Below are 15765 nucleotides of genomic sequence, written 5' to 3' on the forward strand. Positions count from 1 at the left end.
AAAGGTAGATTAAGAAGAGACTCAATTATGAACCAGCCTATATAATTTCATGATTTATTTTGCTGTCAAATATTTCTTCACATATTTTATTGACTTCTGCATTTATTGTAAATGAAATGTGTAACAGCTCTGTGCTAACTTAAAACTGTACAGACACAAGACACTGTACAGTACTTCCATAATTTGCTTAAAATAACACAGCATACTCTGTTTTGGTGGACTTGTGAAATGAACTTCAGTCAGATAATGCTTCATGTTTCATGACAATGTTAATCCTGGCATACCATTATGTGACAAGGCACAATTTAATTGCTGTTGCCAGGTTTGAAGTTCGTTTTCTACCAGAGTCACACACTTTGTAAGTGTAAATGTAATGCCTGATGATGTTTTATGCTCACCTACATATGCATCCTTTGAAGCACTGCTGAACTTTACAGTACTGTGTTATGGCTTGATAATTATTAACACTGCTAGCAGTGGAAAGGGTAAATGGCATATCAACACGAATAGGAGCAAGCAGAACTTGCAAACTGCTGAATCATGATTTTGTAGAAAAAGTGATTATTTCCTGCCCCTTAACAGTCCCGTTACAATATTGTGAACCTGAACCTGTACAATCAGTGTGATGTTGGTTTTTTGTTTGTTTTTGTCAGAGACAATTTTGGATAAGTCACTCTTTGGTAAACTCAAACCATTTTAATACATTTACAAATACAAAGAACTAGATTTAAATAATGTTAAGATTGTGACACAGAGAAATTCAAGAAATATAAAATTAGTACCCATATCCTGCTATCCTCAACTCATACTTCCATGGAAAAAGTCACACCAAAGGCACCACAGCACAGGTCCAAGATAAAGGGTTAAGAATAACTGTACATTTCTTGAATTTTGCATGTCTCAAACTTAATTTATCAAAACACTTTTTTTTTTTTTTTTGCATTTAATTACTTAAAACAAACATTTAGGAAAAAAACAGTATCAGAAACACCAACATGTTTTTAAGTGGGTAAACATATAGACTACCTTCCCTAGACACAGACATACTTTCCCTTACTGGAAACAAAAGTTGTATTGTTGCTTCAAGGAGAGAAGTATCTCCCCACCCTCTGCCTCTTTATTTACGCAGTTTTAGGACAAAGAGGCGAATTATGTACTGAATTTAACTGAAACTGCTCCAATGGAGCAGGTGGGGTTTATACTGTAAATCTGTATTTAGTGAAATTAATTCTTATTGCAGACTGTCACAATATTAAGAACTAGTGTATTTAATAAAGTTACTGCACAAATATGCCCTGACTTCACAGGAGCCAAAAAAGCTTTACAAGATAGCAAACCTACCTTTTTGCTTTCCCATAATTTAGGAATGAGCTTTTATTTTCTAAATTTCAGGACTTAAACAGCATGTTCACAGATGTATTTTCAATATTTACTAAACAAACATAAGGCCCAATTATATAAAACCTGCATTTTAAAGAAGCGTGTGATTAATTTAAATCTGTTCATCAGGTAGAATTTTACACAGTAGTGTTTGCCAGTTCATGCTTTTGAGGTCTCTTAAGCTATTGTTGGGTTTTTTTTGTTGTGGTTTGTTTGTTTGGGGTGGGTTTTTGCTTGTTTGGTTGTTGTTGGTTTTTGTTTGGGTTTTTTTGTGTGTTTTTTTTGCTTTTGCTTAACTGTTACCATTATATTTCACATTTTATATATTATACTGACCTAAATGATGAAGTTAGCACCATATTAAAAAAACATTTGGTGAAACAAAAAGATTTAGAGTATTTTTAAAGTTGTTGGTAGTTCCTTTATGCAGAAAACAACCACTGAAAATAGTAGGGAAGCCATAGCAACTCTGTAATACTCACACATGAAATAACAGACATATTGCTCGAAATTCCCATAGAGTATTAGTTTTTTTTATACAAAAAAAAGTACAAATTCCAAGTGCTGACATATCACTTGGAGCTTTAAGTAGGAAGTCAATGTGCACCTGAAAACAGCTCTCTGTAAAGAGACCTATTAAAACACTGCTTGGAAATACTGTAGTTTAAACTACAACATCTCTCTCAGGTTTTAACCAACCATGAAGAGTGATGAAGTTAAATTTAATTACCTGGTATGGTTCTACAGTACGAAATGAAGGTAGATTCTGAGGCCAGTAAAAACACATTTAAAACCACAATGCTACTTTTAGGTTTGCTAATATTTTTATATATATATATATATATATATAGATATATCTATCTCTATATATATAAAAAGGTCAGCACCACAGGTTGTCCAGCTTGCGTTCTAGACAACTAACAAAACCCCTCAACAATTTAACCATAATTTAATAGATTTATGGCATTTGGTTTACATATGTTATAAAGCAAAGCTATTAAAACAATTAACTTTGCTCACTTTTGCACACAAAGTAATAGTGTAATAAAATGAAAACCAAACAACATTCTTTTAAAACCAAAACCATCCTCCCAAAGTCCGAAGTCCTAAATCCTAAGCAGAGAGGAGACCTAGCAGTTGAAAGAGTGGTACATGGTATAAACCTTGACATACTTTTACATTCACCTCAACCAGAATAGGAAAAGTGAAAGCATTTTATATATATAAAGCAAATTTATATATATAAACAGACTAACTACCAAAAACAGTTAGTAAAAGCAAACAGATTTCATCGTGACACAAGGAAGGAATCAAAGCTATAATATTCTCTCTCCCTACTGCTGTGCAACTCATTACGAGCAACAGGATTTAAGAAATAAGGGAGATTACAGCTTCTTGGTGTATCCAGCAGAGCTGTCAATCTTATTCTAATATCTTTCTCCACTGGAATTTGTGTCTTGCCAGATCAAACAGTAGGGACACTTTAGCAGAATCTTCCTATCCTTTCCCCAGTACATTGCCTTTTATATTTTGAGCATCTTCAAAAGTAAAAAAAAAAACAAATAACCCAGCCTCCTTCAAAAACAAAGAATACTTATGTAGTCTTCTCCAGAAACCATTTCAAACTGATTTCCAGAAGGTCAGGAAAATTAAAAGGCGTTATACTTGTACTGAAGATTACTAAAAGAATAAAAGATTTAAAAAATACATTAGTAATGTGCTTGTTTATGTTGCACTTAGAAGTAATATTTTAATCAGATGTGTTAGACATTGCATGAATTTCCATACTAGAATCCATAGCTTCAGAAGCCGAAGCATCATTATCTACTTTCTGTTCCACAAACGCTTCTGTTCTGTCTGGAGACTCTACCCTGTTTCTTACTTCTGTTACCCCAGGGTGATTTTTTCGCAAATGCTGGTTTAGTGTACCCTGGAAAGGAAAACATTTTCCACAGATCTCACAGCGAAAGGGCTTGTCATCTGTGTGACCACGAATATGATACTCAAGTTGGTCCTTGCGGGTATATTTCTTCCCACAATATTTGCACACGAAAGGAGTTATTCCCATGTGCAATCGCATGTGTCGATCAAGGCTCCCCTTCTGGTTGAAAGACTTCCCACAGTAAATACAAATTAGCCTCTCGTTGTATGGATACCAATGACCTCTTGTATTTCTTTCCCGTGGACTATTTTCATATCCTGGGTTACTCACCATGGATTCACTGTCAGCCCCTTGCACCAAGCCCTGAACATCACTATGCAAGTGACCAGCGGATACCCGTTTTTGGCGTGCACGACCCCCTCTGAAACAGCTCAGCATTGACCTTGAAGGACTCGTATTGCTCAAGCTTCCGAAGGCTTCAGACACACCTGTAGCCTGTGATGAGGCATGGGTGAACGAATAAACATGTTGTAAGACAGACCCATAGGAACCAACATTTACTGCTACCACTTGCTCTCCATCCACCATTTCAGTATGATATCCATCATCACCAAGGGAAGAGCTATCAGAGCAGCTTGGCCTGTCGGACTTCTCCATTTTAACTTTCACCTCTGCAATCTGACTTTCCCTTACTATCAGGTCTCCTTGCTCATGATCACCTTCAATCTGAATCTCATATTCAGAGATACTCCCACTGCTTCCCCGATCTGAATGCCCTTCTTCTTGCAGACGACTACGCAGAGTTTTGCCTGGAGTAGTTTCCATCCTAAGATCGCTGCCTGCTGTTGACTGTCGCACCTGAGAGCAATAGGGGGGAGATATCTCAATAGGATTGGCAAAGTAGCTGCTGTCTTTAACTCCATTGCGATTTTCTGAATTTTCTTCAGCACCAACAGTGACAGAGTCAACATCACCAACACTGATCTTTGAATGAATACTCTCCAGTATCTGTGTGCATTTATCAATGACGCACTGCATCTGTAGAAAGCTAGCTGCAGTTAGAAAACTAACAACATCCTTCAGCTGTAAGGACATCCTTCCAGTGTAACAGAAAGAAAGCAGCTGTTCAAAAACATTGGGATTTTTAATAACTGATATTGATAAGCCACTCATGGTGCTTAATGCTGAATGGTCACGGAAATAGGGAGAACTGGCAGCTAAGACAGCTTTATGGGCTCGAAATGGCTGACCCTGAATATGCACAATTATGTCACATAGCTTTCCTTGCAAGCGGAGTTCATTTAACTGGCTCAGAACAGTGTTGCTGTACTCGGGCACATCAAACTGAATGAAACTGCTGCTGTCCATTTCTACTGATGTAAAGAGTAATCTGAAAGAAAAATGAGAAGATTTACAACTGAGAATGAATACAGAGTTTTCTATTTCAAAAATAAATGCTTGCACATGTTAAAGTTAAATCACCACATTGATCTGATTAAGGTGCATTACAACAAAACAGTATAAATACTTGATACAATAAAAATAGAGTCTTAATCTACCCATTTCTTGCATTTCTATAATTTGAATTATCCCACTGCAACATTCACAATTCAACTGCTCATAATAACACCACAGGCTCCCTGGGACAGCCTATGTCCTAAAAGGAACTTCGCAATTTCCCTCGCTGGTAAGAACAGCAGAACAATACCCTCACCCTCCCAAAAGAATATTAATTTTATAGTCACTGGACAAGTTAAAAACTTCAGAAACTTCAGCAGGTCTTCAAGCCAGATACTACATTGATACTTGCAGGGAACTGCATTGTTAAATTGCCCAAGAATGATTTTTGGAAGGTACTTCATGAAGTTTGAAAAACCTGCTAAAGAAAAGCCACAGGCACATATATGTGAGTGTGTGTGTGCATATACACACACACACAAATATATATATATATATATATAAAAAAATATTCCTTAGGTCTAGATATGCCAAATTTATTTCAGAGGAGATAAATATACTATACCAGTGACATTTCTGTTTAAACATTTACCTCCTTAAAAAAAAATCTCAGTCATTCTGTAAGAAAAGTAAAAATCACTCTTTCAACAGTCACATCACAAAACAAGGAAATCCTAGTGAAAAGAAACATTTAAGTGCAGACTCAATTCCAAGATATTTACCCAGTGTGTCAGCGGTTCCCAGAGAATAATGAATTTGTGTCAATGTGCAAGGCAGCATTTGAAGGAAAACTGTTTGCGCCACCCATGGACTTTCAATTTTTTTAAATTTCCTTTTGTGATTTTTTTTTTTTTTAAATAAACCATGATGTGAACTTCGATACTCATCTGACACAGCAGTGATTTCCTAGCTAAAATGATTTGGCATTTAAATTCTAACCTAACCCAAAAGCCATGGCTACTCAAACTTGCCTGAAAGACTGGGAAAGGATGTTCCAAGAGGCTTTAAAGAAATCTATACATTTCAAAACAAGATCTAAAGAAAAGCACTTTACCAGTTTCATAGAGTATTATCATAAAAAGCACACACACACACACACTTGTTCCCTTGAGAGTGTCTATCTGTAGCAGATATCACCTCACATTTCTGAGACTGGGCCACTAATCAAGCGCCCAAGAATCTTCAGACTTTTATTGCTATTATTGTTCTTATTAATGCAGAAGTCTAAACACATAATATTGCCACCGTACCTGCTTTTCCAATTGAACAAATTGATCTCAACATCATCCATTGACTTCTGATGCAGGAAGCATGTCCAATGTATCACAACATACTAGTAGATTTTTTTTTTCTATTTATGTCTTATGTTACATGCTGTAATGGGACATATGAACAATTTAAATCAAATTATGAAAATTCAGGCACTCTAAAAATAAAATCAACAGGTAGGAATATGATAAAAAGCCTACAAGGGAGAACTGGAGCTATATCAGCTGACTGTCACTTAAAACTAACATTCATAATCTTCACAAATGGAAGTTCTTTTCAGTAGAGAAACAAGATAGCCAGCTTCCTGACTTGACTAACATTATGTCTGATTTAGAAAACTGTCAAAAACTGTCCCAGAGCATTCAAAATCAGGTTACCAGAGTTGCTAAACATGTTCTTTAAGTTACCAATGTGTCACAGATTAAAATGGGTAAACCAGACTTCATCTGAGTTTTTACAGTTGTTATGTAAAAGCAGGTGAAAAGACGTTTTATATGCTCTTATATCCAATGAGGGAAATAAGGACTAAAAGGTGGTTAACGGAAGTGATGCGATCGCAGCCATCTGTACATAGATAGCTTTGGCAGGATGGTTCTTTTATTCAGCGAACAAAGCTACGAAATGATTCAGAGCTTGTGAACCAATGCAAGTCAGACATAGGTCAGAAATCAAACATTACAACAAACAAACAAAACCCAATCTAACAGTGGTGTAGTTAAGCGGCAAGATTAACCTTGTTATTCCGAGCATCCCTGCATGTTGTGCAAAGAACCACTGTTCAAGTCCCTAGCAGATGAATCCACTCCATTGGGAAGACAGAAGTCTCAGCAGTTAGGATACATGTTTGTCAACTTCCCTCTCATTTGACAGGGCAGCAGGCTTCCTTACAAACCCAACATAGGTCACTACCTTGAACTTGTGGGGCTTATGAGCTATGCACAGACGCAACATCAGGACATTCCTGATTAAGCTTCTCTTTGCTAAGTGGAGGAAGAGCTTTTGTTGACCTGAAGTGACATGAATTGACAAGTTACCTAGGTTGAGGACTGTGAACAAACTGCAAGACCAGTCCCCAGGAACAATAACTTGTCATTCCTTCATCATTGTGGATCCTTGAGCTGAGGAACCAGATCTTGGTCAAGCCTCACTCAAATCCCATCAGAAATTACACCGGTTTTTTTTTGAGTCTAGAATGTACAGAAAGTTTGTCAATACATAGAAAGCGGCCTTCCTCCTTGCCCCATACTTCCCTAAGGGCTCTTACTCAGTGAAATGGGGAAAAACTTAGTCCTAGACCGAATATTAAAATGCAACCTGTCACCACTAGCCCTAGTCCAGACAGAAGGAATGAATTAAGGATAGGCACCTGAGTAGAAAGAAGACAGACATTTTATGCCTTACTATGGAGAAAAAAAATTATGTTCTTTTGATCATGGCATCTTAGCATCTCTAGATAAATTCATGCTCCCTAGGACATGGCCACACATTGAAAATGGACTGTGAACACATGCCAGAGAAAGCATGAGAACCAGGAAGAGAGGTACACCAAGAGGAAAGGGATCCTCAGCAATCCTTGCACATCACAACTCTGTTAGAACATCTAATTATCTCCATAGGCATCTATATCTATAAGCAATTCCACATCCTTGTTCTCAGAGTTGTTTTATCTTTCTTTGGGGAAACAAAGCAGCTTATTTTCCTTAAAATGTTAGGAGTAAACAGCACAAATCCTCATAGTGAGTGGAGAGGATGGTGGAGTAAGGTCTGTAAGTCTCACTGTCAAGTGTAGCAGGTAAGCAGTAAAAACCAGAAATGGGCATCAAAGGAACATACAGTATTGCTTTGAAAGCAAACAAACAGATCAAGTACACAAAACACAGCCCAAAAAGCAGTGGACAATGAGTTTCTATACCCATCTGCTCTTAAAAAAGAAAGTGAACAAGCTACAGCACACACTTGTGACTACTCTTCCACCTTAGTTTCTTCCTTTGAAGATGCATGCTTCCTGTGATCTTGAAAACATCTGTAGAAAGCTAGGGTTAAATAACATGAATTTTGAACAACAGCAGCACTTGACAGAAGGGAACCCTTCTTTTGCTTTCAGCCAAACTCTGAAATCTCTAGTTGAAGAGGTCCTGGAACTGACGAGGTTGCCAACGAACACCACATTCAGGAGTAGGCAGGACTGTAGCAGGAACAGCACTAAGACTGCAGTAATTTTGCTGGGGTTAGTACCAGGGCACCCCAACTTTCTTGCACCAATTTAGGAAGGCAAGACCCAGGGAAAAAATCTGGGCATTACACACATCAGAGAAGCAGGCACCACTAGCAATGTTTTATTGATAAATAATGGTTAGAAGAAGAATGATCTTATTTATTCACGTAAATCCCCAGTGTCACTATCTAGAAAATAAAAGTAATCTTCAGATTATATTCCCATACACAAGAAGGTTTTGTTTTATTTTATTTGTATACAGAATCAAGTTAGCAGTTCCATAATCAAATTCCAGTAGAATTAACCAAAATATTGTTCAGCAGGGTACTGTACCATAAAAATACTCAATTATTCATCAATGCTGGCAGGCCAGTAGCTCTTTCAAGACAATACGATTTATGGTTGAAGTACTTCTGAAACAGTCCTGGAAGATCACTACAGTTTGAAAAGGCTAATAAGAAACCCTCAATTTTTTAACAGCTTCCTCCAAGTTGAAATGTCTCCCTAACCTCTTCTCTTTTGGCGTGAGGTGAGTAGTGTTAAACTGAAGCAGAAAGGTACTCTGAAAACTCAGATTAACATTGGACACATCCACTGTACGCTCTAATGAAAAAAATTCTCTCTACAGGTAACCAGACAGTCGTAAGGAAGCTTTGCTTCCCAAAGCAATGAGACTGTAATTACTTTAATTCACATAACAATTCTTTATAGAATTAGCAGAGGTGAAGAAAAAAAAAATTAATGTGTAGTCAGAAGTCACATCCAGTACCTTCCATGATATTTCAGTACATACAGAGGTAACCTGTGTTCTTTAGGTCCAAGACCACAGTACAGTAGTTCAGAATGAAGACAATTTTATTTGTATTATACAAACTCAAGCATTTTAGGGGTAGTGAGAACTAAGACAACTCATAGCAATGTTAGGTACTCTCATTGTTAAAAAGTAATGCATTTTGTCTTGCTTTAGCTTCCATCCCTGACTGTGGGATAGTGTAATGTTAGGTTAAAAGTCCTGTAAAACTTAAGTGCACCTCTGGGCACCTGCCTATGAATAGGTCCTCCCTCAACCTTCCTGCATAAGTAGATCAAAGTGTTTAAGGTTTTCACAGATATTATGTATCCAAGAAATTGGCTGAAGGCTTTCTAGTTTTAAAGCACAGGCCAGAACTGGACACTAAGTTCACTAAGTCGTAGCAGGGCTCCGTGTTGAGCCTCCTGTCTATTTCTGTAGGAGATGATCCAGTCACACTCAAAAGAATCATATCAATTCTCTTTGCATCTGCATTACATTTATTCATCAGGGTCTTATACAGCAAACGTAGACCATAGTACGAATTCACTAGTAGTGGATCACTGCCCTATATCTTCAAACAAAAGTGTTCATTGAAGTAACCTGTGAACATGAGAGTGATAGGCATTTAACATTTCTCATTAGATTTCAAAAGAAACTTACTTTAAAAATTATGTTCTATGAAAGCTCTTATTTCACTTAAAAAAACAAGAATAGATGGTGACAAAACACATTTGGTATTTAATTTTACTGACATCATACAGTAGCAGCAGGGAAGCATCATATAACTACAACACGAAGTTGTATGTCTGCCAACGTCGTATTAGTTTCTGCTTCTAAGTCTGCACCTGTTTAATTTCTTTCACTCACTGATGTATGATTCACCGTTCTCACAGACAGGTGAATGAGACAAATAATGCTCATTTTAACTCACAAAAAGGTGTGAGAAAAGATCCCTTGCATTTTCTTTAGTTAGTTCTGCAACATGGGTTCCTTGGGAAAAAAACATATTACAAATCATTACTGTTGTAGCATGTGTCTGAAAAGTACATAGAAAAGTTAGGAAGATCATAAAGAAAATTAAGATTAAAATAAAAAAAGTGCTCCGTGACACCAAGAATGGATACTCCATACATTACTGCTCAGAATACAGAGAAAAAGCAAGAACAGAAACAGGTATTTGTATAAATCAGCACACTCCTCCCCTGCATTTTGTAGGATTCAGTATTTACTGCACCATCTGTGAGAACTTAAGACATCATTGCAAAAATGTATCACCACTCAAGGGAATTTTAACCGAAGAATGCAACCCAATCAGCTGTGATCATGGAAGTTTTAGGGCAAAAATCTTCATCACTCTCACTCCTTTCAGTTTGTATTTGCCTTAGTCTTCAGATCACAGCAGCCACAATAATTAATGCTAGCTGTACGAAAGAAAAACTGCAATCAGATATGTCACAGTCTAGGGGCATTTCTAAGACAGTCCTCTTTAAATAATCTTTGGAAACAGGGAAGAAATGGATCATATAATTTTTTACCAGTTTATACCTCTCATAACAGTAAAGTATTATATTCTCTTTTAAAAGTCAACATATAGTGCCCTTGGATGGCCTTATGTAGCATGACACACAGCACTGCTGCTTCACTGAAAATCTGGCCCCCAAAGTATGGTAAGCTTCCCTACAGCTAGAAAACAGATTTTAATATTGCAGTCATTAAAAAAAAAAAAAAAAAGGAGAAAAAAAAAGCTACTATCCCAACAATTGAGATAGTTTTGTGCAGAACTACAACACACTTATAATAATATAAACAGTACTATGTAAATACATAGCATTTGCTTTTTCATCAATTCTTCCTAAATTCGAGTAGCCATTTTCTTAAGAACTCTCCAGCCTTTAAAGATCATGAAGGAGACTAAATTATTTTATATTTATCTTGAGTGAGATAATCAGATACTACTCGTTTCTGCAGATTTAAAAATCAATTGCACCAAAAGTTTTTCCAGAAACACACACAATAAATAATAAAAGTAGAGCCTTGTATATTTTCAGCTCATCCATGCAGTCTATTTTGTGGTATACACAACACACTGCCAGAGGCATCCTCCTGGTGACAGAAAATACACCTAATGACATACTTCTCCATGTAATTTATGCACTAAAATCATAGACATACATAGACATATGTATTTATAAATTTAAAACAATTCTTTTAAACCACAGAAAGGATGATTGCGGGAATGTTTCCACTTGATACTTAATGCTTGGAGCTTAATGGAAGGGATATATAAAATAAGTCTTTGTGTACTAACAAGATTTTTCTAAACTTTGCACTACATAGAACTAATATTTAAAAGCTCTTTAGCATAACATTTATCACATAAACCACAGCACTACAGTAAGCAAAAAAATTGTTGAAAACTTTGCTCTTTCTGAATCTGGCCACCTAGATGTTCTCTCGTAGCAGTAATTCACAAGCACGTGCCTGTTAACTAAAGCCAAAGAAATTAATGACACAAAGCAATAGGCTTTAAGATTGGTGGTAAAATTGCAAGTATCTGCTTGACCACATAAAGTGACAGTTTCATCCATCTTCTTTCAAAGCTTCCCTTGAATGGAACATTAAACAAGTATGGACTTACTGCTCAAGTATTTGTCATGTCAAACAAGATCATTTCCTAAATCATTCTTACTTATACTCTTCTTTTGTGAACTCTTGGTTTCCAAAGAATTACAAAGCCGAATTCTAGAAGCATTATTATCCGCAGAAGAATAAAATCAAACAAAATCTCTGCTTAGGTTGATTTGCAGTCTTTGTTTTTAAACTCCCTCAAATATATTTAAACTTAGGCACACTGGAAAGTACAACCAGAGAAAATGCCGCCTGTTAACATGAAATTTTGGTATCTCAGAATACATAAGTGACTGTCATGGACTCAGATGGAAGTTCATCAAAGAGATGATATGCAGATCCTAAGAGATGCTACAGCACAACAGAAAATTCTGTTAATATTTCTGCTGCAGCATGAAGTTTTGTTTTGTTTGCAGCTTCTCCAACAGGATAAAATGCACTTTATTTACGGCATCTTTTACATCTACAGTGATCTCAAAACCATTTCCTCCTCAGTTCAACACATCATTCTGTTAGATTTGCCTCTGACAAGTAAATAAAACTGCCAGTATGATTAAAAACAGCTAGCACAAGCCTATGTTTACATATACACTCCTGGCCTATACTTTTGTTAAGCTCAGTACTGTTTTGAACAGTCTACAGTATGGTTGATTCCTGATTCAAAAGCCATCAAAAAAAACCCCAACGAAAAACCAAACCCTAAATGAAAACTAAACTACCTTTCTAGTAGTCTAATAGCAGTGATGCAAAAGTTATGGAAATGACCACATCTCTCAAAAATAAATGGCTATGGAAGCAATTAGTTCCTTTTGTAACAAAATAGGATTTCAAATCCTCGTTCCTCCAAATGTTAACCATTCACAAATCACTCTAAAGATTTAATTCACAACGTGTGTTAAGTTTTGGGAAAGCTTGAACTAAGCTTAAAAAAGTGCCCATTGGAATCAAAGGAAATATAGACAGTTTGGCCAAAACTTGAAATAGTGAATTATGTGTAGTAAAGCATACATTAAAAGGTGTGTATGTCTTATTATTCATCGGAAAACAGCTTTGAAAATGAGTCTGCTTCACTTCTATTTTAGACTAAAATACAGAATCTGTTATAGTAGTAGAGACTACACAGCAATTGGAAACTTCATTACATTACCTTATAAAAATGCAGGAAAACTCCAGTTTCCTCAGAAACTGAAGCCAGTTAGTACAGGCTGAAATGTAGTTACTAGAAAACTTAGTTCTTGCACACTTTCATCAGTAGATATCAGAACACTACAGTGAAAGCCAACATCGTTAGCCCTCCTCTGCAGACAGAGAGGTAACACTCCACTCAAAGTACTAAACATCTGCAGTGAAATCAAGAGCAAAACTCATGTCTGTCAGGCAAAGACTCCTAAAGCGTCACAGAACATGATCCCATCATTTGCATGGGTGAGCAATACATTAAACCCCAACACTCTTTGCAGAAAATTTTTTACTAACTTCAGACTTTTATCTAATAAAAATTGAAAAGGATTTATTTTTACCTCACCAACATTCACAACATGATGAATAGAAAACCACTTGAAGGAGTGGATGATTTTAACATCAAAATTGAAAACAATTAATTTATATGTATGTATATGCATACACACACATAAATACACACATGCTGATATCAATAACACTACAAACCTATTCTCAATACTTAGTAGGGTGCAGCAGGGAAATTATTGGAACTGCATATTTAGCATTTCATAGAAAAAAAACAAACAGGAGCCTCTTATTTGAGCAAATATCCAAAGAAAGCAGTTGTGAAACTGAAGTCCAAGGGCCACCTTCGTCCCTTATTCTCAAATTGTCTTCCTTACAATTGCTTGCCTGTATGGAAGTGATTAAAAGAGTAAATATGAAACAACTATTGATGCATAAACAAAGTTTCACCCAACGATTAGAAGCCTTAATACAAATAATCTCTAAATTTTGGCTCTAGAAGTCAAATTACTACAAAAGGAGTTACAGGTATGTATCTATTTCTGAATGTGGAAGAAAAAAAGTTACTAGGAGGCAAACTGGAGATAGCCAAGATCAGCAGAATTATTGTGTCAAATAAATAAAACAAAGGGGCATATTTATGATACATACACTTTAAATCAGCAAGATCTTACAGTTAATGATCACAAACTTTTATTTTGTGCACAGATTTCATAATATACCCATTACGTAATCCTAAATAGTTACTGTTCACATTTTCTGAAAACATCTGACATCTTTGAGATGTATGCTTTGAGAAGCCACTATCAGTATAAAGAAAACCCCCCAACTGGTAGCATTAGACTTGCAATGTATATACACCCAGAACTTTAAGAAGTGGGGAGAGAGAGGAGGGGGAGAGGGCTTTTGTACCTTCTGCTATTACAGTGATAAATGATGTGCTACCAAGGGAATACTTGGTTAGTATTACGCATTTTAATCCCTCTACTTTTCTTTTTTTTTTTTTCTTTTTAAACCTCGTCATCAAATCATAACTTTTTGGCTCCAATGTTTCCTCTAAGCAATGGAATAGCTATATTCTCTAGGTATCAGCAACATTTTTTGCAGCAGATTTAAAGCAGCCTGAAGAACACGTTTTCATAGAATTTTCCCAGTCCGTCACTTCTGATAGACTGAGCATTTTGTAGCTCTCATTGAACAGGCAATGAAGCACAGGCACATCCTGATTCCAGATTATGAGAATCCTGTAACGCGTAACAACTGTAGTACAGCTAGTCCTATGCCGCTTTTTTTTTTCCCCTGGCAACCAGGCTCTCCCTTATCAACGTTTCTGAGGCTGTTCAGGCTCGTTCTAAATTCACTCTCAACTCTGGTTTACTCTAAAATAAATCCAATCCTGTGTGCTACGCACACCTGCAGGGATTTCAAAGGGCCTTCGCGATTACACAGATGGGGGCTTCACTAGCGGTTCCAGCTCCTCTAAGGGAACAGCAGCCGCTGAAGGGCCCGCCAGCTCCTGGCAGTACCACCACAGACGGTGCCGGTCTCAGCCCGCTTCAGCGGGCCAAGCCCACCGTGCCAGTTATTTCGTGCCTCGCTCGGCTGAGCAGAAGACCGAGGCACAGGCGCATTCGCCCTGCCTACCAGCAAGCCAAAATTACACTAGAGACTCAGACTCGGGTTACGCACGACAGCTTCTGGCAGAGGAGGCTGGGAGCGGAGCAACCCCGGCGGAGCCGGGATCGGTCGCGGCAGCACAGCCGCTGCCGCCGCTTCCCGGCGGCCCGCGTCGCGGCTCGCCCCCCGCGACAGCCGGCCGGCCGCAGAGCCGAGCCCTCGCCCGCTGTGGCACGGGCCCACGGCCGAGCCCCGCGCCGCGACCGGGCCGCCCGGCCCGCGGCCACCGCCCCTGCGGGGCCCTGTCAGGGCGCCAGGACCCCCTTCCCAGAGAACGGCCTCCGTCCCGCCCGGCAGCCACCGCGTCGGCCCTCGGGCCAGGCGCCCGCTAGCGGCGCGCCGGCCCGCCCGCCGCTCACCTGGAGCTGTCAGCGTCTCTCACATGGTGGGTCACCGGCCTGGCCCGGCCCGGCCCGTCTCCTGCCCGCTCCCACCGCCGCTTCCCGCCCGCTCCCACAGCTACTCGCACCCGGAACCGATTCCGCTGGCGGCGCTTCCGCTTCCTGGTGACGTGCGCCGGCAGCGGGCGGGGGCGCTCCCCGCGCACCGGGAGCCGGCCCCTCGCCGCGGGCCGCCGCGCCGCTCGGGAGCCCGCCGGTCCCTGCGGCGCGGAGCCCACCGGGCCGGACGCGCTCCCGGCGGCCGCCGAACCTGAGGCCCGCACCGCGGCCGGGGAGGGCCGGCGTCTCCCGTGCAGCACGAAGACAGACGGGAGTTCAAGCCTTTGCTGCGATCGGTGCGTACGCGGGCAAATCCGTCCCTCGGGCTCTCACGGTGCTTGGCTTCCTAACGTAACGCGCATTCAGAAAGGTACCGGTAGTGGAGGATTTAAAACAAATGAGAACAAAGGCGTCAGAGATTACTGCGAGCAGCTCAGCATGACACCAGAAGCGTTCCTCTCTGGAGCGGCGCGCTCTCCCGCCTTTGGAGAGACCGGTCGTTTTTGTCCCGCGGCCTCGGGCACGCCTCAGACGGCACACCCGTCTGGGCGCACGG

The 15765-nt window shown here is 39.2% G+C and overlaps 1 protein-coding gene across 4 annotated transcripts; it reads right to left on the reverse strand.

The window, feature by feature from the left end:
• Nucleotides 1-918: 918 nt before the first annotated feature.
• On the reverse strand, nucleotides 919-15256 carry ZBTB34 (zinc finger and BTB domain containing 34). Of its 4 annotated transcripts, none has more exons than XM_052814879.1 (3): nucleotides 15129-15246; nucleotides 5971-6094; nucleotides 919-4652 (listed from the first exon to the last, which is right to left on the reverse strand). In XM_052814879.1, exons 2-3 carry the CDS (start codon nucleotides 6009-6011, stop codon nucleotides 3131-3133), a joined length of 1563 nt encoding a protein of 520 aa, XP_052670839.1. In that variant the 5' UTR covers nucleotides 6012-6094; nucleotides 15129-15246; the 3' UTR covers nucleotides 919-3130. The 4 variants fall into 4 exon arrangements, with proteins under 4 accessions (XP_052670839.1, XP_052670838.1, XP_052670837.1 ...); XM_052814878.1 differs by having other exon boundaries at nucleotides 5971-9597; nucleotides 15129-15219; XM_052814877.1 differs by having other exon boundaries at nucleotides 5971-13479; nucleotides 15129-15180.
• Nucleotides 15257-15765: the final 509 nt, after the last annotated feature.

This window comes from Harpia harpyja, chromosome 19 (assembly GCF_026419915.1).
Source record: "Harpia harpyja isolate bHarHar1 chromosome 19, bHarHar1 primary haplotype, whole genome shotgun sequence".
Taxonomy (NCBI): Eukaryota; Metazoa; Chordata; class Aves; order Accipitriformes; family Accipitridae; genus Harpia; species Harpia harpyja.

Bases quoted from the DNA above. Each gene is read 5' to 3' on its own strand.
- ZBTB34 (XM_052814879.1), bottom strand. From the start codon at position 6,011: ATGGATGATGTTGAGATCAATTTGTTCAATTGGAAAAGCAG. The intron at 4,653-5,970 runs GTACGGTGGCAA...TTTTTCTTTCAG, and splicing joins TTGTTCAATTGGAAAAGCAG to ATTACTCTTTACATCAGTAG.